General features: G+C 38.5%; 1 protein-coding gene across 4 annotated transcripts in view; it reads left to right on the forward strand.

The window, feature by feature from the left end:
* Positions 1-18,108, forward strand: part of LOC127567567 (WD repeat-containing protein 7) — a 499,658-nt gene that overhangs the window by 127,214 nt on the left and 354,336 nt on the right. For all 4 annotated transcript variants that reach the window (XM_052010610.1, XM_052010607.1, XM_052010608.1 and 1 more), the window contains 2 exons: positions 5,126-5,886; positions 13,581-13,666. In XM_052010610.1, coding sequence (XP_051866570.1) covers positions 5,126-5,886; positions 13,581-13,666 — 847 coding nt within the window. The remainder of the gene's footprint in view (positions 1-5,125; positions 5,887-13,580; positions 13,667-18,108) is intronic.

Raw genomic sequence — 18,108 nt, forward strand, 5'->3', positions numbered from 1 at the left:
TCCATGAAAAACACGATGATGCTGGAGGAACTCAGCAGGCCAGGCAGCATCCATGGAGAAAAGCAGGTGGTCAACATTTCGGGTCAGGACTCTTCTTCAGGACTAGTGATGATAGGAAAAAAAGGGGAAGCCCAATATATAGAAGGGAAAAGCAGAGCACTGATAAGTAGACAAAAGAGGGGAGACCGGGTGGGCACAGGGTGGTGATAGGTAGATGACATAGAGTGAGGAAGGTCACATGGCTGTGGAAGAGAGTCTGAGTGAGCACATGGTCGAGGAGCCGGAGAGCAGAGGAGGTCACAGAGGGGGAGCAGTGAAAGACCATGTGCTCACTCAGACTTGGTTCCCCAGCAGATGGAATTTAATCTTGATAAGTGTGAGGTGATGCATTTTGAGAAGTCTAATAAGGATAAGGCATACAGCATGAATGGTAGAGCCCTAGAGAGTATTGAGGAGCAGAAGGATTAATCTAGTATCAATCCCATTCCCCAGATTTTTACCATTCACCTGTACACTAGGGGCAGTTTGCAGTGTCCAGTTAACCTGCTGACCTGCACGTCTTTGGGATGTGGAGGAACCAGAGCACCCGGAGGAAACACCATGCAGACAGCACCTGAGGTCAGGATTGAACCCAGGGGTCTTGTTCTGTGAGGTAGTCACACCTACTGCCCTTCCCTCATCAGTGGAATTAGAATTGGTTTATTATTGTCACATGTACTGACATCCAGTGAAAATCTTGTCTTGCATACCATTTATACAGATCAATTCATTACATGGTGCATTGAGCAAGGTAAAACAATAACAGAATGCCTAATAAAGTGTAACAGCTACAGAGAATGTGCAGTGCAGGTAGACAATAAAGTGCAAGGTCATAACGAGGTAGATTGTGGGGTCAAGAGTCCATTTTATTGTACTAGGGAACTGTTCAATAGTCTTATAACAGCGGGATAGAAGCTGTCTTTGAGCTTGGTGGTACGTGCTTTCAGGCTTTTGTATTTCTTCAAATGATTCAATTAAATTGGTCAGACAGGATCTGCCCTTAACAAAGCCATGCTGACTGTCTAATTAGCTCCTGCCTTTCCAAGTGACCATTCATCCTCTCACTCAGAAATTTTTTCCTGTATCTTCCCTACTAGTGATGTTAGGCTCACAAGTCTCTAGTTGCCAGGCTTTTCCTTGCTACCTTTCTTGAAAAAGGGGACCACGTTTGCTGTCCTCCACTCCTCTGGTATCACACTTGTGTGCAGCAAAGATGTAAGGATCTCAACCAGAGCACCAGCAATCTGCTCCACTGCCTCCAGTCTTAAGGATTTATTCACCTTTAAGCCTGCCAAGGCATCAAGTACCTCCTCTTTATTTATGGAGACCTGCACTAGACTTTCACCAACCCCTTCAATTGAATTCCTCAACTATAAAGTCTGTTTCCTGTGTGAATGCTGATGAAAAGTATCATGTAGGACCTTGCCTACTTCTTTTGGCTCCACGCAGGGATTACTCTTGTTGTCCCTAATAAGCCCTACTTTTTCCCTTTTTCTCCTCACATTCTCACTAACATCCTCCCCAGATTCTGCCATTCACCTATACACCATGCACAACTTTTAGTGCCAAATTAACCTACCACCCTGCATAACTTTGGGATGCTGGAGAAAACCAGATCACTCAGAGATTAAAAAAAACACTTGAATATAGGGAGACCATGCAAACTCCACAGATAGCATTAAATCTAAGGCTGTGATGCAATGGCTCTACTTGCTGTGTCAATGTTCTGCCTCACAGTGCCAGAGACTCAGGTTAAGTCCTGATCTTGGGTGCTGTCTGTTTAGAGTATTTAGTATTTCCCCTGGGGGAAGAATTATGTATAATAATTGAATTGTTAAACTGTAGCTCTCAAAAGCCCAATTTTATTGAAAGAAAATGTTTCACAGTTGGTTATGTTATTTTGTATGAAGATTTTTGCAGCCACATTTTTGAGATGTGGTGTTGAAATGGGACTGAGGCTGACAAGAATCAATGTGAGGGACATTTGGAGATCAGCAGAATCAGTGCAGAAATTGTGTTGAGGGCTCAGGGGTCACTCACACCTTGAAGTGTGTTGTTAAATTTCTGGACTTTTGCAAAGCTATCTGGAAGTACACAAAACCACTTCAATGGTCATTGTTGCTGTTCACTCCATGGGAGAAAATTTTTTTTATTGCATAATGCTGAAAAAGAAGTTTTATGCACTTAATCTTTATGAATATAAACTACTCCCAGGCTGTTTACAAGTCTAATTCTCTTTTGTCCATTCTACCCACCTTATTTGAGGAGTGAAAATGGGATGGGTGCAGAAGGACATTGGCTGCACATCTTTTGTTTAATTGAGTCTGCTCAATTGCTGAACAAGAGTCTTCAATATTGTTGATTGACATTTAGGAAAGAATATTGAAAATTATTATTTCACAAAATGAATATCCTGATCCAAGCTGGAACACTGCATTGAATTCTGGTCACTGCACTTTGGAAAGGAAATGAAAGGCTTGGAGCAGGAGAAGAAAAATGTCAATAGAATCGTTCCAATAGATGAAGACTTATGTTATGGGGAATGGCTGGAGAAACTGAGATTATCCTTCTTTGAACAGAGAAGGACGAGAAAAGATGTATTAGAAGTGCCTTTCAAAAAGTAAATGAATCAGAAGTTGAAAAATTTTAAGTTGATGAGGAGAGACTTGAATTCCTCTGGCATAATCAGTATGGACAAGACTCAATTGTCTCCTATTTTGTCACCATTCTATGCTTCCTTAATTTGCTGTGACTGGTCAATTAACACTATGGGCTATCAGTTAGACTTGCCATTGCCCATTTAATCTTCTTGATGTATTGTGTTTTTAAGTCACTGGAAGTGTGAAATTGAAGTGAGGTGATCCTCTGCAGGATATCTGGGATCTGAGTGATCAAGGCAAGCTCTTTCATTTCTTAACCAATCAATTTGAAGTATTGTGGAATAAACAGCATAGAGGCCAAGAAGGGCATTAGATAGGAATGATGCAAATTAATGGCAAATCAAGTTTTGAAGGATAAATAAAGGCCATGTTTAGTAAGGTCCAAAATAGAGACAAAGTAAAATTTAAAAATAAAAACCAATTATTTTATAATCTTGAACAGCACTTAATATCTGAATGTGACTTCACAGTTTTAAAGATTAATTTTCAGTGCCGTGGAGATTGATGGATGGCGTTTAAAATAATAAATGGCTAAAATAACTTTCTCTGGTGAGTTTCCATCACATCTATAGAGCAAATATAGCAATTTAATGCTGTTCAATGCATTTGAATGTGAGTGGGACAGCGAGATGCTGTCTTTGCCAAGGATTGGTGATTTTTTTTTTAAAAATTTATTTACCGCATGGTGCACCTCATATGCAGTTATTTGTGCATAAATTACAAATTTGGGACTAGTTTCTCTTTACTCAGTCATTTGTTCCATAGCTCGAAGGATCAGACATCAAGTGGCTGAGGAATATTAATGTTTCAGGTCAAATTTCAGGTATTCTTGGCCACAGTTGCATTTCAGTCTGGTTCATGGCTTGGAGTTGGAATTGGTTTATTGTTGTCATATGTACAGAGGTACAGTGAAAAACTTGTTTTGCATACCATTCATTAATTACACAGTGCATTAAGGTAGTACAAGGTGAAACAATACAGGATGCAGAGTAAAGTGTCACAGCTACAGAGTAAGTGCAGTGCAGGTAGACAATAAGGAGCAAGGTCTTAATGAGGTAGATTGAGAGGTCAAGAGTCCATTTTATCATACTAGTTTTTGTGATCACATTTCTACTAAATCAATTATTCTTGGTTAGAACCTGTGCAATAATATGAAGATAGATTTCAATGAATGATGAATGAAGCAAAGTTAGCTTCTGGATTTATATGTGCCAACAGAAGTTGAGACTGGCATGGAGTGATTGACTTCTTGAAAACAGTCATGAATACAAGTTTCAAGCTAAGGACGTGTTAGGTACTAAAAATAAAACCCAAAGTGCTGGTGGCTTTCCTTATTCCCATTGAAGATGAAAGTATCTTATGTGCAAAAGTACAATTTTTGGCAAACAAAAGCAGAAAATACTGGAAACTCTCAGCAAGTCATGGGATCTGTGCAAAGAGAAACAGTCAATTTTTTGGGTCTGTGATCCTTCGTCGGAACTGATTTCTGATTTTCACAGTTTTCAGCAGTATGGCATTTAGAAGTCATATATAGTGCACAACTAAAGAAGTAAAATTTGTTCTTGGACTGCTACGGAAAATTTAGATTTTTGTCTCTTTATTCACTTTCTGCCACCATGATAGTTCTATTTTTAAGGGGATGTCTTTCTGTGGGAAAGTCACTTAAAAATAAAAAAAGTACAAGTTTTTAATGTAACTTAATTGGAGATGAGAATTACTATTTGAATATGAGAAAGATAATTGCTATTTTTGCCAAATGTAACTTTAGTAAATAGTATGACAGGCAGTATGTTATTTTGTAATGGAATTGTTGACATTGAAAATATATAGAAGTGTGCTGAGCTTATTTTGTTCTCTGCAGAGTGGGCTGACTGCCCCCAATCTCAGGTTTTCAATCTGTGCTACTCATTCATTATTAATGTCATTTCTCACAATTCCCAGTGGAGGTTGACAATGGATAAGGATGTCATTGGTACAAACCAAAAGTGGCTTTCAGTGTTGCAGAGGTTAATCAGGCATTACAAATCATTCATGTGACCATTTATTTGCATCACACGTCATTGTTTACTATTGTAAAATTCTGTTTTTGGGAATATCAGTATATATTTTTTTTAATGTTATACAAGTGAAGTCTATTCACACTTGTTTTAAAATACTGGCAGTGTAAAACCAGTTATGGAAAAGGACAACATATAAAGTGAATGATAATCAATTGTCAATGAATGTAGTGGCCTTGAGATGGTAAAGATTCTTATTGCAATACAATTATTTTGACTTGTAAGTAATGTTTGCTAATATATTAATTTAAAGTATTAAGTTATTGCTGAGAGCATTTTGTATAGGTAAGTGTAAATTGTTTTAGAGGTTTCAATTTGTTATATACAAATTTGCATGCTCGTTTGACTTTTTTTTGGCTTTTTCTCCAGGGGGCTTTACCAAAGTACTCCCACAATGCACTTATGGTACAAGCCATGAAGACGAATCTGATAGATCCTGATATCCATATATTATTTTTTGATGTGGAAGCACTGATTATCCAGCTACTAACGGAGGAAGCATCCAGACCCAATCCTACTCTTATATCTCCAGAGAGCCTCCAGAAAGCACCAGGCGGCACAGACAAGAGCAGTTCCTTCCTGACTGGGAAGAGAGCAGCAGTCCTTTTCCAACAGGTGAAGGAAACTATCAAAGAGAACATTAAAGAGCATTTACTGGATGATGATGAAGAAGAAGATGATGATATAAAGAGGCAGAAGAGGGAAGAAGGTGACTCTGAATACAAGGGCAACAAATCAAAGCCACTCACCTTGTTAGAGTATAACTTAACAATGGACACGGCCAAATTATTCATGTCTTGCCTTCACGCTTGGGGTTTGAATGAAGTATTAGATGAGGTTTGCCTTGTGCAGCTTGGTATGTTAAAACCTCACTGCCCTGTATCTTTTGGTTTGCTGTCAAGGGGAGGACATATGTCACTGATGCTTCCTGGCTTTAAACAGACTGTTTCCAAGACACTAGATGGTGCTATCGAAACAGGAAAAAAGCCGATTTTGGGAAACAGCACGTACAATGTATCCCGAGCAGTCACAACCCAACACCTGCTCTCTCTTATTTCCTTAGCCAATACATTAATGAGTATGACCAACGCTACTTTCATCGGCGAACATATGAAAAAACTGCCACAAAGGTGGGAATTATTCTCTATCCTTAAAGCAAAATAACATTATCAGAATTAACAATGAATTTTGATGTAGAATTATTGTGGGGTAAACCTGTGACAAAATAATAGTTTCTTTGATAACTCAATCCATTTATTTTCTGAATACATTGTGCTATCTTCTCTGACCAAAAAAAAACTAAGAGCAAGGCTGTGTTTTTAGAGTCATAGCAACTGCTGTGCTATTTTCAACATTTATTTTCTCTTTGTTGTCCCATTTTTGTTACCAGACAACAATTCTTTCACATCTCCTCATTAATTAACCCAGCTATATAATTTTCCCTTCTCTCATTTATGAAATATCACTCACTTCCACCTAACTTTTCTGATATGCCGTCCTGCACCTTTACACACTTTTTGGCTATTGCTAGCAGCAATGTATTTCATGTATTCCATCTATCATTTGTTTGGCTGTCCTTTAGGATTTTAGCATATGAAATCTTTGCATTCATTTGACCCTCTAGTCCAATGTCATACCCTATTTGTTGATCTATTGCTAATACCTCCTTCCTTCAAGATAGATAATGTTTTTGGAAGTGAAGGACCAACAGCAGGTTAAGGGAATATTCTAAATGTTACAACAATCTGCTGGAAGAACTCAGTGGGTTGAACAGCATCTGTGGGAAGAAAGAAAGTGTCAATGTTTTGGATTGAAACCCTGCATCAGGACTGTTAGTGGAGAGGCGAGATGGCCGATATAAAAAGAAGGGGAGTGGTGAGAAAGGATTCCGAGGCGATTAGTGAACTGCAGAGGGGTGTAAGACAGGCAGGTTGTGCCAGATAGGGGAGGTGAGCAGGTGTGAAGTTGGGAGACAGTGGCAGGTGAATGGTAGATGGAGGCAGAGAGAGAGGAAAAAGGAAAAAAAGCAGATGGAGCAAGGTGGGGGAAGGGAATGTGAAGATAGGAGACAGCTGCTGGATGGAGATAATCAGGAACACAAAGCTCTATCAGTGATAGATTCTGATAAGTAAAGGAAGTGAGAATGGAACCATTAGGGGACAGGTGAAAGGCAGTTGAAACCAGATTGTGGGGGGTGAGGGAGGGAACCAGGAGGGGGAAGGGGAAGAAGATGTGTGAAAGGAGGCTGGGGGTGTGTGAGAAAGGGGACAAAAATGGTAGGACTGGGGAATCAGAAGGGGGGGGGAGGAGGATCAGAAGGAAGGGGGGGAAGAGGGGAACATGCTAAGTGATGGTTGGCATGGATGTGGTGGGCCTATTTCTGTGCTGTATCCCTCCATGATTCTGAATCTGCATCTCACCTCTGCCCAAGACTCCCCATGTCCCAACGGTGTATTGTGTTTATCATCTTATTCTGCTGTTTTCTTGCTGGTCTCTCACTTCCCTGTAAATCTTAATTTGTTTAGAATATCATAACATGTAATTCTTTATTCCCATCATCTCCATCCTGGTCTGTTGGTATCCATAAGTCTTTGTGGTGACCATTAAACCTTCCATGGTTTTGCCTGTCCAAACTTTAACAATTATGTCCATCTTTAATTTATTCTTCTGTCCTGTCAAATCCAGTTTCCCTCTACGATCATACACCATCAGTGGAAATTTTTAGTCACAACATTGTCGTCCTTCAGATGGCTGCTTTCAAAACCTTATCATTAATTATATTTTACATGACCAGTTCTTCTCACTGCCCTTTAGAAAATAGATACGGTGGATATATGGAACAATGTATCAGAGGAAGTAGTAGAGGCAGGTACAATTACATTTCAAAAATATTTGGACAGGTACATGGATAGAAAAGATTTAGAAAGATACGGGCTAAATGCAGTCAAATGGGACTAGCTTAGATGGTCATCTTGGTCAGCATGGAGGAGTTGGTCCAAAGGGCCAACTATGAATTTATGAGTCTATTTACAGGGAGAAATATTTTGCTAAAAATCTTTTAAAAGAGTGAGGGGGGACTTGATTGAAACACAGAAGATCCAGATGGGTCTTGACAGGGTGCACATGGAGAGAATGTTTCTTTTTGTTGGATAAAGTAAAACGAGGGCTCACCCATTTAAGAATGAGATGGGGCAACACTTTTCATTTGATGTGAAACTTTGAAATTCTCTTCCTTACAAGGGAGGTGGGAAATTTGTCTTTTCAATATTTTAGAGGCTGAAGTAGATAGATGTTTGGTAAACAAGGTGATGAACGTTTACTATGGATAGACAGGAATGCAAAATTGAGGTGCAATGAAACCAACTGTGATCTTATTAAATTGCGGAGCAGGAAAGCGTGGCCGAATGACTGAGTTCTGCCCCTATCAAGTACATCCGCATGTAAAGTAATTCTTTGGATAATTATTCACTTTACCTTCATAACACTTGCTGCATTTGAAATAACTTACTTATTGTCTATAGGGCACATTGGGACATTTGGAAGCTGGCCTTTTCTACGCTTTCACAACTTTGTCAACTGTACTTCTTCTCAAGCCTCCAGAGTCAGAGAGGTGCATGGCATCAAAACAGGCCCTTCAGCACACCACATCTATGCTGACCATTATGTCTACCTGTACTAATCCCTTTCGTCTGCATTAATTTCATATCCCTCTCCTATTCCCATCTATCCCAGGACAGTCACTAAACCTCTTCAAAAAAAATTACCTACAAACATGCTTCTAGCATTCTTCTTCTCTCTTCCCTTGATCGCCACCTGTTTACCATTTTAATGGGAAATATTGTACATAACATTGATTTCCAAATGTATGCTGCTATCCCTGCTTCTCCCCTCTTCACATTTCCATCCAGGTTGCTGTTCTACTATCAAATTCTATCCTGGATGAATGACTATTTCCTTAGAAGCAGCATATATTTAACTTGGAACTGGAAGTTTGTTGTAATCAAACAAAAAAAATGTGGCCAGCCAGATATATTATTTGATTGATTGATTTGATTGATTCTTCACCTCCATTTATTCAAAACTCTGGTCATCTGCCTGTTCCACTGAAAGTTCAACAGATCCATCATCTTATTCTTTCCCAGCTTTGCTTTACTATCAGTACAGGTCCTCCCCAGATTACAATAGGATTGCATTCCTGAGAACAGTTTGTAACCCAAATAGTTTGCAAGTCGGAAATGTGGCTGCCCGGCAGTATTTAAATAAAACCACAGGCCAACTAAGGGCAACATGTAGTTAAACCAGGGTGTTTATCTCAACCATTCAGATTCTCTGAAAGATGCAATGATTTTACCATGAACCAAGTTCCTACATGGCAGAAGATGTCTGCTGCAGCCCTGCAGTAGCCGGCAAATTCATCCTGCCAGTCTCCAAATGTTCATTCATATGTATGGGCTGTCAATAAGTTGGGCATTCATAACATGGGGAGAACCTGTACAATCAATTAATTCAAGATCCATATTCTTAGCCTGGTGCAATGTTAGCACACTCTCCTGTATCAGGTTTTCGGTTCAAACATAGTCTCAAGTCGTCTTCGATTTGAATTATTAACTTAGGCCAGCACTGCGCAATGCTGAGAGTGTGCTTTACTACCTTGCAGATGATTACTTAAACAGATGTTACATCCACAGTGATAACACTTAAGATGTATTAAGTTGAACATAAAATATTTTGGGCGTCTTAAGATTGTAAAATACACAATATTAATGCAACTCGGTTTTCTTTTAAAATCTTTATCCTATGAGTGAACTCCCCTAGCCCATTTTATTCTACTAAGTGAAATAACAACAAAAAAATTATTAGGTCAGGCAGTGGAAAGTAAAGCAGAGACAACATTTCAGGTTGAAGATTCTTTGTCATATTGTCCTGCAGAGTGTTTCTGGCATTTTCTGATTTTATTTCAGACTTCCAGTATCTTCAGATTTTTTTAAAGTTTTGTCTCAGTGTGCTGCTTGTTCATTTGCTTTGCCCTTGAAACTCTGAATATGCTCCCAGAGATTTTTTTTTGACCTGCTCCTCCTCCTCCTATTTTCAAACATATTTTAAAGATCCATTGTGAGCTTTTATATTTTGCTTGAAATTTCAGTCAACCCCAAATTCATCTATTCTTGGTTTCCAGGTCTTCCCTTGTAAAGTGTTGAGAATTTCTTTTAAGTGAGCTTTGTAAAAGTCTGTTTCTTCCAAGAATTGTATGTATTCTTGGATAGGGACTTACTGAAAAGGTACATGTGTTGAAAGCATTTGAATTGTACCTTGAGAAAAAAGAAATGGAAATCAAAATTTATTATCTAGATCTCAACATTCTACAAGTATATAAAGGATAAGAGGATAACCAGGGAGAGAGAAGGGCATATTAAGGGATCAAAATGTCAACCTGTATATGAATAAATACTTCTCATCTGTATTCCTTAAGGAGAAGGACATTGTAGCTAAAGAATTCACAGAGGGGATGGTGAAGTTGTAGATCATATTATCTTTAAAAAAGGAAGGTATTAGATGTGCTTAAAAGTGGATAAATTTCCAGGACCTGATGGGATTTTTAAATCTTTGCTGGCTATACATTTAAATATTTGCTGACAGCAAATTCGGTACCTTTATTCAAGAAGGGTGGCAGTGTTAAACCAGGTAATCGTAGGACTGTGTGTCTAACCTTACTAGTGGGGAAGTTATTGAAAAAGATTCTGAGGAACAGGATTAATCATTGACAGCATGATTTTGTTAGGGGAAGATCCTGTCTAACCAAATTGATTGAATTTTTTGAAGAGTTAACAAAATGTAATGATGAGACAGTCCAGTTGATGTAGTCCCTGTGGGTTTCACAAAGGCTTTTGACAAGGTCCCCTATGGGTGACTGGTCCAGAGGTTTAAAGCCATTGGGACACAGGGCAAGCTGACAAATTGGATCCAAAATTGGTTAGATAATAGGAGCCAGAGAATGAGGATGGAGAGTCATTCTTGTGATTTGAAAACTTATGATCAGTGGTGTACCACAGCAATCAGTGCTGGGACCCTTGATGTTTGTTAAATAAATTAACAATTTGGATATGAATGTAAACTATATGATCAGTAAGTTTGCAGAAGGCATGAAAATCGGTAGTGTTGTCGATAGTGAGGAGGAGAGTCATATGCTACAGGATGAAGATGGACAGAGAAATGGCAGTTGGACTTTAATCCTGATAAGTACAAGGTGATGCACTTTGTGAGGACCTATAGCAGTAGGACATTGAATGGTAAGGCTTTAGGGAGTGTTAAGGAACAGAGGGACCTTTGTGTACAAGTCCAGGGATCCTTGAAGGATGGCAGCATAGAGGGTTAAGATGCTGAAGAAGGCATATGGGATACTTGTGTTCATTAGGCAGGGCATAAAATATAAGAGCAGGGAGGTTATAGTACAACTTTATAAAACATTGGTTCAGCTACAATTGGAATATTGTGTACAGTCCTGTTTGCCACAATGTAAGAAGGATGTGATTGCACTGGAGAGTGTGCGGAGAAGATTCATGACGATGTTGCCTGGGCTAGAGCAGTTCAATTATGCGGAGAGACTGGATAAGCTGATTTTGTTTCTCTTGAAAAGGAGGGGGCAGAGGTGGGATCTAATGGAGATGTACAAAACTGTGAGGGGCATAAATAGGGTAGATTGTTGGAAACATTTCCTGATAGTAGAGGTAATTAAAGTTAGAGGGCCACTCAGTGGATTGTGGTGATGGTAACCCCATAGCATTTAACAAATACCTTGAAGAGCACTTGACTTGCCAATGCATAAAAGGTTATGAACTAAGTGCTGGTAAGTCGAATTAGTACGGGATTAGACTCCATGGTTGCCATGGACAGGATGGGCCATCTATGGGATGATAGAGTCGATTAAATAAGGGGAACAGAAGTTGCACAGTTACACAGAAACTATATCAACTTCAGCACATTTTGTGTTTGATTATCAGGTACATAAATAATATCCATTGTATATGTTTATGTCATTGGTAACATTTTACAGATGAAGTTATTTAAATATAAATTATGTGTTCCATTTCATCTCTAATTTTCATTGCCTATTTTCCATGGGAAGAGGTACATAAGTGAATACTTAAGAAGTAAATGACAGGGACTTTAGGAGCATTGATGTACAGAGGGACATTAGGGTGCAAGTCCATAACTCCCTGAAAGTGGTGAGACAGGAGGATTGGGTGGTGAAGAAGGCATTTGGTATGCTTGCCTTCATAGGTATAACAGAGAACATAACAGCACAGTACAGGCCCTTCGGCCCACGACATAAGAGTTGGGATGTCATGTTGCAGCTGTATAAGACATTGATTAGACCACACTTGAAATATTGTGGACAGTTCTGATTGCCACACTGTGATAGCAATAGAGACAGTACATGTTTAAGTTGAGAGGGGAGAAATTTAAAGGAGATCTGAAGGGCAAGTTTTTCCACACAGAGGATCGTGGTTATCTGGAACAAACTGCCAGAGGAGGCAGATGTTGAAAAGGCATTTGGACAGGTACTTAGCTAGGAAAGGCATTGAGGGATATGGGCCAGATATAAGCAAACAGGATTGGTGTAAAAAAAAGCATCACAGTCAGCATGGACAAGAATGGGCGAAAGGGCCAGTTTCTGTGCTGTACAAATTACCGATTCTATGAATTTTTGGCAATATTGAAAGATGCAAATGTTGTATTTTAATTCTGGTGTTCCGATGATGTAGTGTGAAGTGAAACAGCAAATAAAATATTTAAAATTTGATAAAACATCTGAAAGAATATAGAAAATCAAAATGTAGCTTTTATCAAGGTTGAAGCTTAATTATAGAACATAACAGCACAGTACAGGCCCTTCGGCTCATAATGTTGTGCCGACATTTTATTCTGCTCTAAGATCTATCTAACCCCTCCCTCCCACATGGCCCTCTATTTCTTTATCATTCATGTGTCTATCTAAGGGTCTCTTAAATGTCCCTAATGTATCTGCCCCACAACCTCTGCAAGCAGTGCGTTCCACACACCCACCACTTTCTGTGTTTAAAAAAAACTTACCCCTGACATCCCCCTTATATCTTCCTCCAATCACCTTAAAATTATGCCCCCTTGTGTTAGCCATTGTCACCCTCTTATATAAAGACTAAACTAAAATTATTGTATTAATAAGGCAGCATTTAAGTTTGACTAAATTTTAAAGAACAAGACAGAAATAAAGTTGGGCTGCTCCTGTTTTCCCAAGATAAGTATTTTGGTTGTTTTTAGGATTTAACAGTATTTAAATTTATTTTCACTATGTATTTTTCATTAGGAATTGATGATTACCACAAGGAACAAAAGGGTGTCTGCTTTTCAGGCTTAAACATTAACCTGTTCAAGCCCATCAATTATCTTGTTTCTCTTTGCAGCATTGAAAGAGAGTTTTAAACGTAACCTTGCCTGACACTATTGCACACACATTAGTATCTGGCATGACTTCTCAAGAACAAAATAAACATTGGTGATTTGCTTTTTTACTTAAATAACTTTGACATGTAGCCTAAAATATTCCATTTAATGCATTTTAGTTCTGAAATATTGTTGAGAGATATTTTATGATTTATTATTTTCTTTTAGTTAAAGAGGTTGTAACCATAAGTCTGTGGTTACTTAGAGATTTGTTGATGAGATGGGTAGACACTGAAACTGACAACATATGACTGATGTGGTAGAGCTTCAAATCCTGAACCTCAAGGAATCCTGACCTGTTCTGAAAGACTTGTAATTAATATTTGATTTTTATTCCTTGCAGACCACAGAAACCAAGCACCCTGGAGATGACTAAAGGGAAACCTTCCCCTCCAGTCTTCACTGCTGTACAGGGACAGATCAAACAAGGTAACTACAAAGCATAGCTTGGCAAGGAGAAAAGTATTAAAGTGATGGGGGAAGGCTAAATGCACTGTGTGAAATGATTCCATTTCATTCTTTTGTGTTGAAATATTTTTCTACTTTGCTGAACTGTGCGATAAGAGATTAAAGTTCAGTGATTCAGAATGAATGTACAGGAGGTATTCATGGAATGTGGTTTGTTTCCAGTAGATACTTTAGGAAATATAGCTGGGCATTTAGAATTCATTTTGCTTTTTATAATTCAAATGAAGGTAAAATTTGGTGAGCAGAAAACATTACATATTATAATATAAATTGCCTTTTTATATGATCTGTTCATCTGGAATCACTTGTACCACAAGTTCATCAGCTTAAATGTCAGAATTATTTCTGAGGAAAGTAAATTGCCACTGAACAAGTTGGGTACCTATTGATGTAGGGTAGCAAAATGGGTGGAGCATTGGCTGGTTGGCAGGAAGCAAAGGGTGGAAATAAAAGGATCTCGTTCTGGTTGGTTACCGGTTACTAGTGGTGTGCCGCAGGGGTCGGTGTTGGGGCCGCTCCTTTTTACCTTGTACATCAATGATTTGGATGATGGAATAAATGGTTGTGTGGCTAAGTTTGCGGATGACACCAAGATAAGTGGAGGAGTAGGGAGCATAGAGGAAATAGAAAGAATGCAGAGGGACCTAGACAGTTTAGGAGAATGGGCAAGGAAATGGCAGATGAAATTCAATGTTGAGAAATATGCAGTTGTACACTTTGGAAGCAGAAATAAGCGGGTAGATTATTATCTAGAAGGAGAGAAGATTGATAGTGCGGTAGTACAAAGGGACTTGGGGGTACTCGTACAAGATACCTTAAAAGTTAACCACCAGGTTGGATCGGTGGTTAAGAAAGTGAATGCTATGTTGGCATTCATCTCGAGAGGTATAGTGTATAAAAGTAAGGAAGTGTTGATGAGGCTCTACGGGGCGCTAGTGAGGCCTCATTTGGAATACTGTGCGCAGTTTTGGGCCCCACATCTTAAGGAAGGATGTGCTGACGTTGGAGAGGGTTCAGAGGAGATTTACGAGAATGATTCCGGGAATGAAAGGGCTTAAGTATGATGAGCGTTTGTCGGCTCTTGGACTGTACTCACTGGAGTACAGAAGGATGAGAGAGGACCTCGTAGCGACATTTAAAATGTTGACAGGTAAGGATAGAGTAGATGTGGCTAGGCTGTTTCCCTTGGTGGGCGAGTCCAGGACCAGAGGGCACAATCTTAGAATTAGAGGGTACAGTTTCAAGACAGATGAGGAGAAATTTCTTTACCCAGAGGGTGGTGAAATTGTGGAACTCCTTGCCACGCACAGCAGTGGAGGCCAGATCAGTGGGGGTGTTCAAGGAGGAGATAGACAGATATCTAAATAGTCAGGGTATCAAGGGATATGGGGATAAGGCTGGAAAATGGGATTAGAATAGTTTTTTTCTTTTTTTTTTTTTTCTTTTCTTTTCTTTTTTTTTTCTTTTTCTTTTCTTTTCTTTTTTTCTTTTTTGCCCACCCCATTTCTTTTTCCCTTTTCCTTGGAGCAGACTCGATGGGCCGAATGGCCTGCTTCTGCTCCCTTGTCTTGTGATCTTGTGATGTATGCCAATTTACTGATCAGGCATCAATGTCTAAAAAGCTATTATCTGTTAAAGAATGACCAGTTTCAGAAGAACAGTTTCTGCCTTTATTGTCATTAATTCCAGACACTGTATTGAAAAATTATGAAAAACAGTATAATTCTCAACCAGTCATTAATTATCCATCGAATTATTCTTTCTTTATTTCAGATTTCCCTCTGCAAGCTTATCTCTCTTAGTTGCATTTATTGAGTTTGAATGGCTTTGTGCAGCTGTTTCCATCTCAGCTATAATCCACCAGTGTTGCTCTCTGCAAGGATTCATGGACTACCATGTTTAGATAATGTTCTTTCAATAAACATTATCTGTGGTGCTGTGTAACATATTGGGGTTTTCCATTGTGAATGATAGAAAGGTTAACTATTTACTTCAGAGGATAGCACTTGCTTCATGTCAGCTTCTTCACCCTAATTTGATAGAGCTAACTCCTGGCGATGTTATATGAGTGTAGTGAAGAAAAAAATTGAATTATCTTAACAAGTTAGCATTATAATTCTACACAAGTCCTGCAATGCATAATTGCAAAAATGTTTGGTATATTGCACAGAATTAATTATGTATGTTCCTCCTTACAACTTGGATCTCTATTCTCAATCCACAAATTTTGTAGCTTTCAATTGTTAGGTAAACAGCTGCATCCCTTTTGTGGGTATGTTTTGTTTCTAATACAGCTATGTTATTCTTCTTAATCTATTCCCTGTCCAATTCTTCCAAAGCTTTACACCTTATTCCAGATTGTCCTTCAGGCATTGATACATATAAAGTCTGCTAATACTTGGGTTAAGTTGGTCCTGAGAGCACCTTAGATAGAACAATCATTTCTTCTATTTATTTGGTCTTTTGCCAACATTTCATGATAAGTTTTTTAATCCCGTTTACATGGGCGAACCTGCTTTTTATAGATTGTCTTCTCTAATCGCAGCACTCTGTGGGGAAAAGGTGTTGGGGCTTCTTATATGCCCAACTTATTGCACTTTACTATTTACAGTTTTGAGCAGGTGTTTATATTTGCTGAATTAATCTTTGAGTATTGCAATATTTCTATCACTATTTTAATGGATACTTGGAATAATAAATCAAGTTTGGGAACATCACAAAACCAGCTATGAATGAGTAAAAAGTGTATTAAGTGAAGTTGACAGGAAAAAAAAACAAATAGCTGCAAATATGCACAATTTATAGCATTACATAGTGGGCAAAATGATAAATTACCAGATCTTATTTTAGAAATATACTAACTGAAATATCTTTTGAGAATCTAAAATTAGATGTTGTTTATTAAAAAGATGCTGATTCAAGAATATATTGTAGACATTATTCCAACTATTGATATGTAGAAATTAAAAGTATTAAGTAGCTATATAGAATTTTTGTTGTGTCCAAGTGTGAGAACAAGTAAAGAATTTATACTAGCATTAAGAACAGAAAAAAAAGGAGATTAACCACATGCCATACCACTGTCAGATTTTTTTAGACTTGTGTTTCCTCTCTCTTCCTTCACTGAAGATGGGAAAGTAAGGAGTTTTTTGAAAATTCTAATATTCAAAATTTAAGATGAGCCTCATAGAATTCACAGCTGATTAATGTAAAATCACTTAGCCATTAAGTAAAAAAGGCATGAGCATTTTATATGATTCTTTCATCTGTTGAAACTTGGTTAGTGGTAGAATTAGAACTGATGAAGGGTCTCGACCCAAAACGTCAACTGTTTATTTCCCTGCATAGATGCTGCCTGACCTGCTGAATTACTCCAGCATTTTGTGTGTGTTGCTCCAGATTCCAGCATCTGCAGTTGTTTGAAGTAAGCAGTCTTTGTGCTGGATAGGATATGGATTGGAAAACTGTTGTAGCCCAGGAAAGCACAAAAGCAGTTCCTTTAAAAAAATATATTCTTGGTTTTTCATCTTTATCAATCACCTCTCTGTTGTCATGTGGTTAGAAACAGAGCAGTTACACAGGACCGAGGTTTATTCATAATTCCTCAGATAATGTCCATGCAAATCTGTAGTAGGATTTGTCATAATCAAAAGCATTCTTGATAAACTGGACCAGCCTCATCAATTCTGGCTGTAAGAGTAGATCAAAGCCTCACTACTCTGTGGCAAGTGACTCACAACCTGATTCATGACAACCCAGTTACAGTGCTGAATCAGAAGTAGGTTGGCATACTGATCACTCAAATGAATGCTGCTGCAACAACATGTGAGCTTTTAATAACATCCAAGACCCAACTATTCACATGAACAATGTACACAAGTCACTGAAAGTTCATATCCTAGTGCAGGAAGCAATTTGAAAGGAGCATAGTATATTACAAGAGGATTTATGCATAAGACCAATATAGGGTCTCGGTAAGACCACACCTGGAATATTATGTACAGTTTTAGTCCCCATAACTTAAGAGAAATATGCTTACCATAGAGGAAGTGTAGTGAAGGTTACCTAGTTTTGTTGCTGGGAGAGAATGAATAGACTATGCCTGTATTCTGTAGGGTTTGGAGGAATGAAAGTTGATCTTATTGATAAATACAATATTCTTACATGGCATGACAGGGTGATTCAGGGAGGATGTTTCTGCTGGCTGAGGCATTTAGAGCCAGCTATCAGTTTCAGAATGAGGGGTAGGCTGTTTAGGACTAAGATATGGAGATTTTTTTCATTCAGAGTGTGATATATCTTTGGAATTCTCTACTCCAGGGGGCAGTAGAGACTCTGTTATGAGTTCATTCAAAACAGAGGTCAGTAGATTTCTGGATATTAAGGAAATTGATGAATAAGGG

Source organism: Pristis pectinata, chromosome 2 (genome assembly GCF_009764475.1).
Source record: "Pristis pectinata isolate sPriPec2 chromosome 2, sPriPec2.1.pri, whole genome shotgun sequence".
Classification (NCBI taxonomy): Eukaryota; Metazoa; Chordata; class Chondrichthyes; order Rhinopristiformes; family Pristidae; genus Pristis; species Pristis pectinata.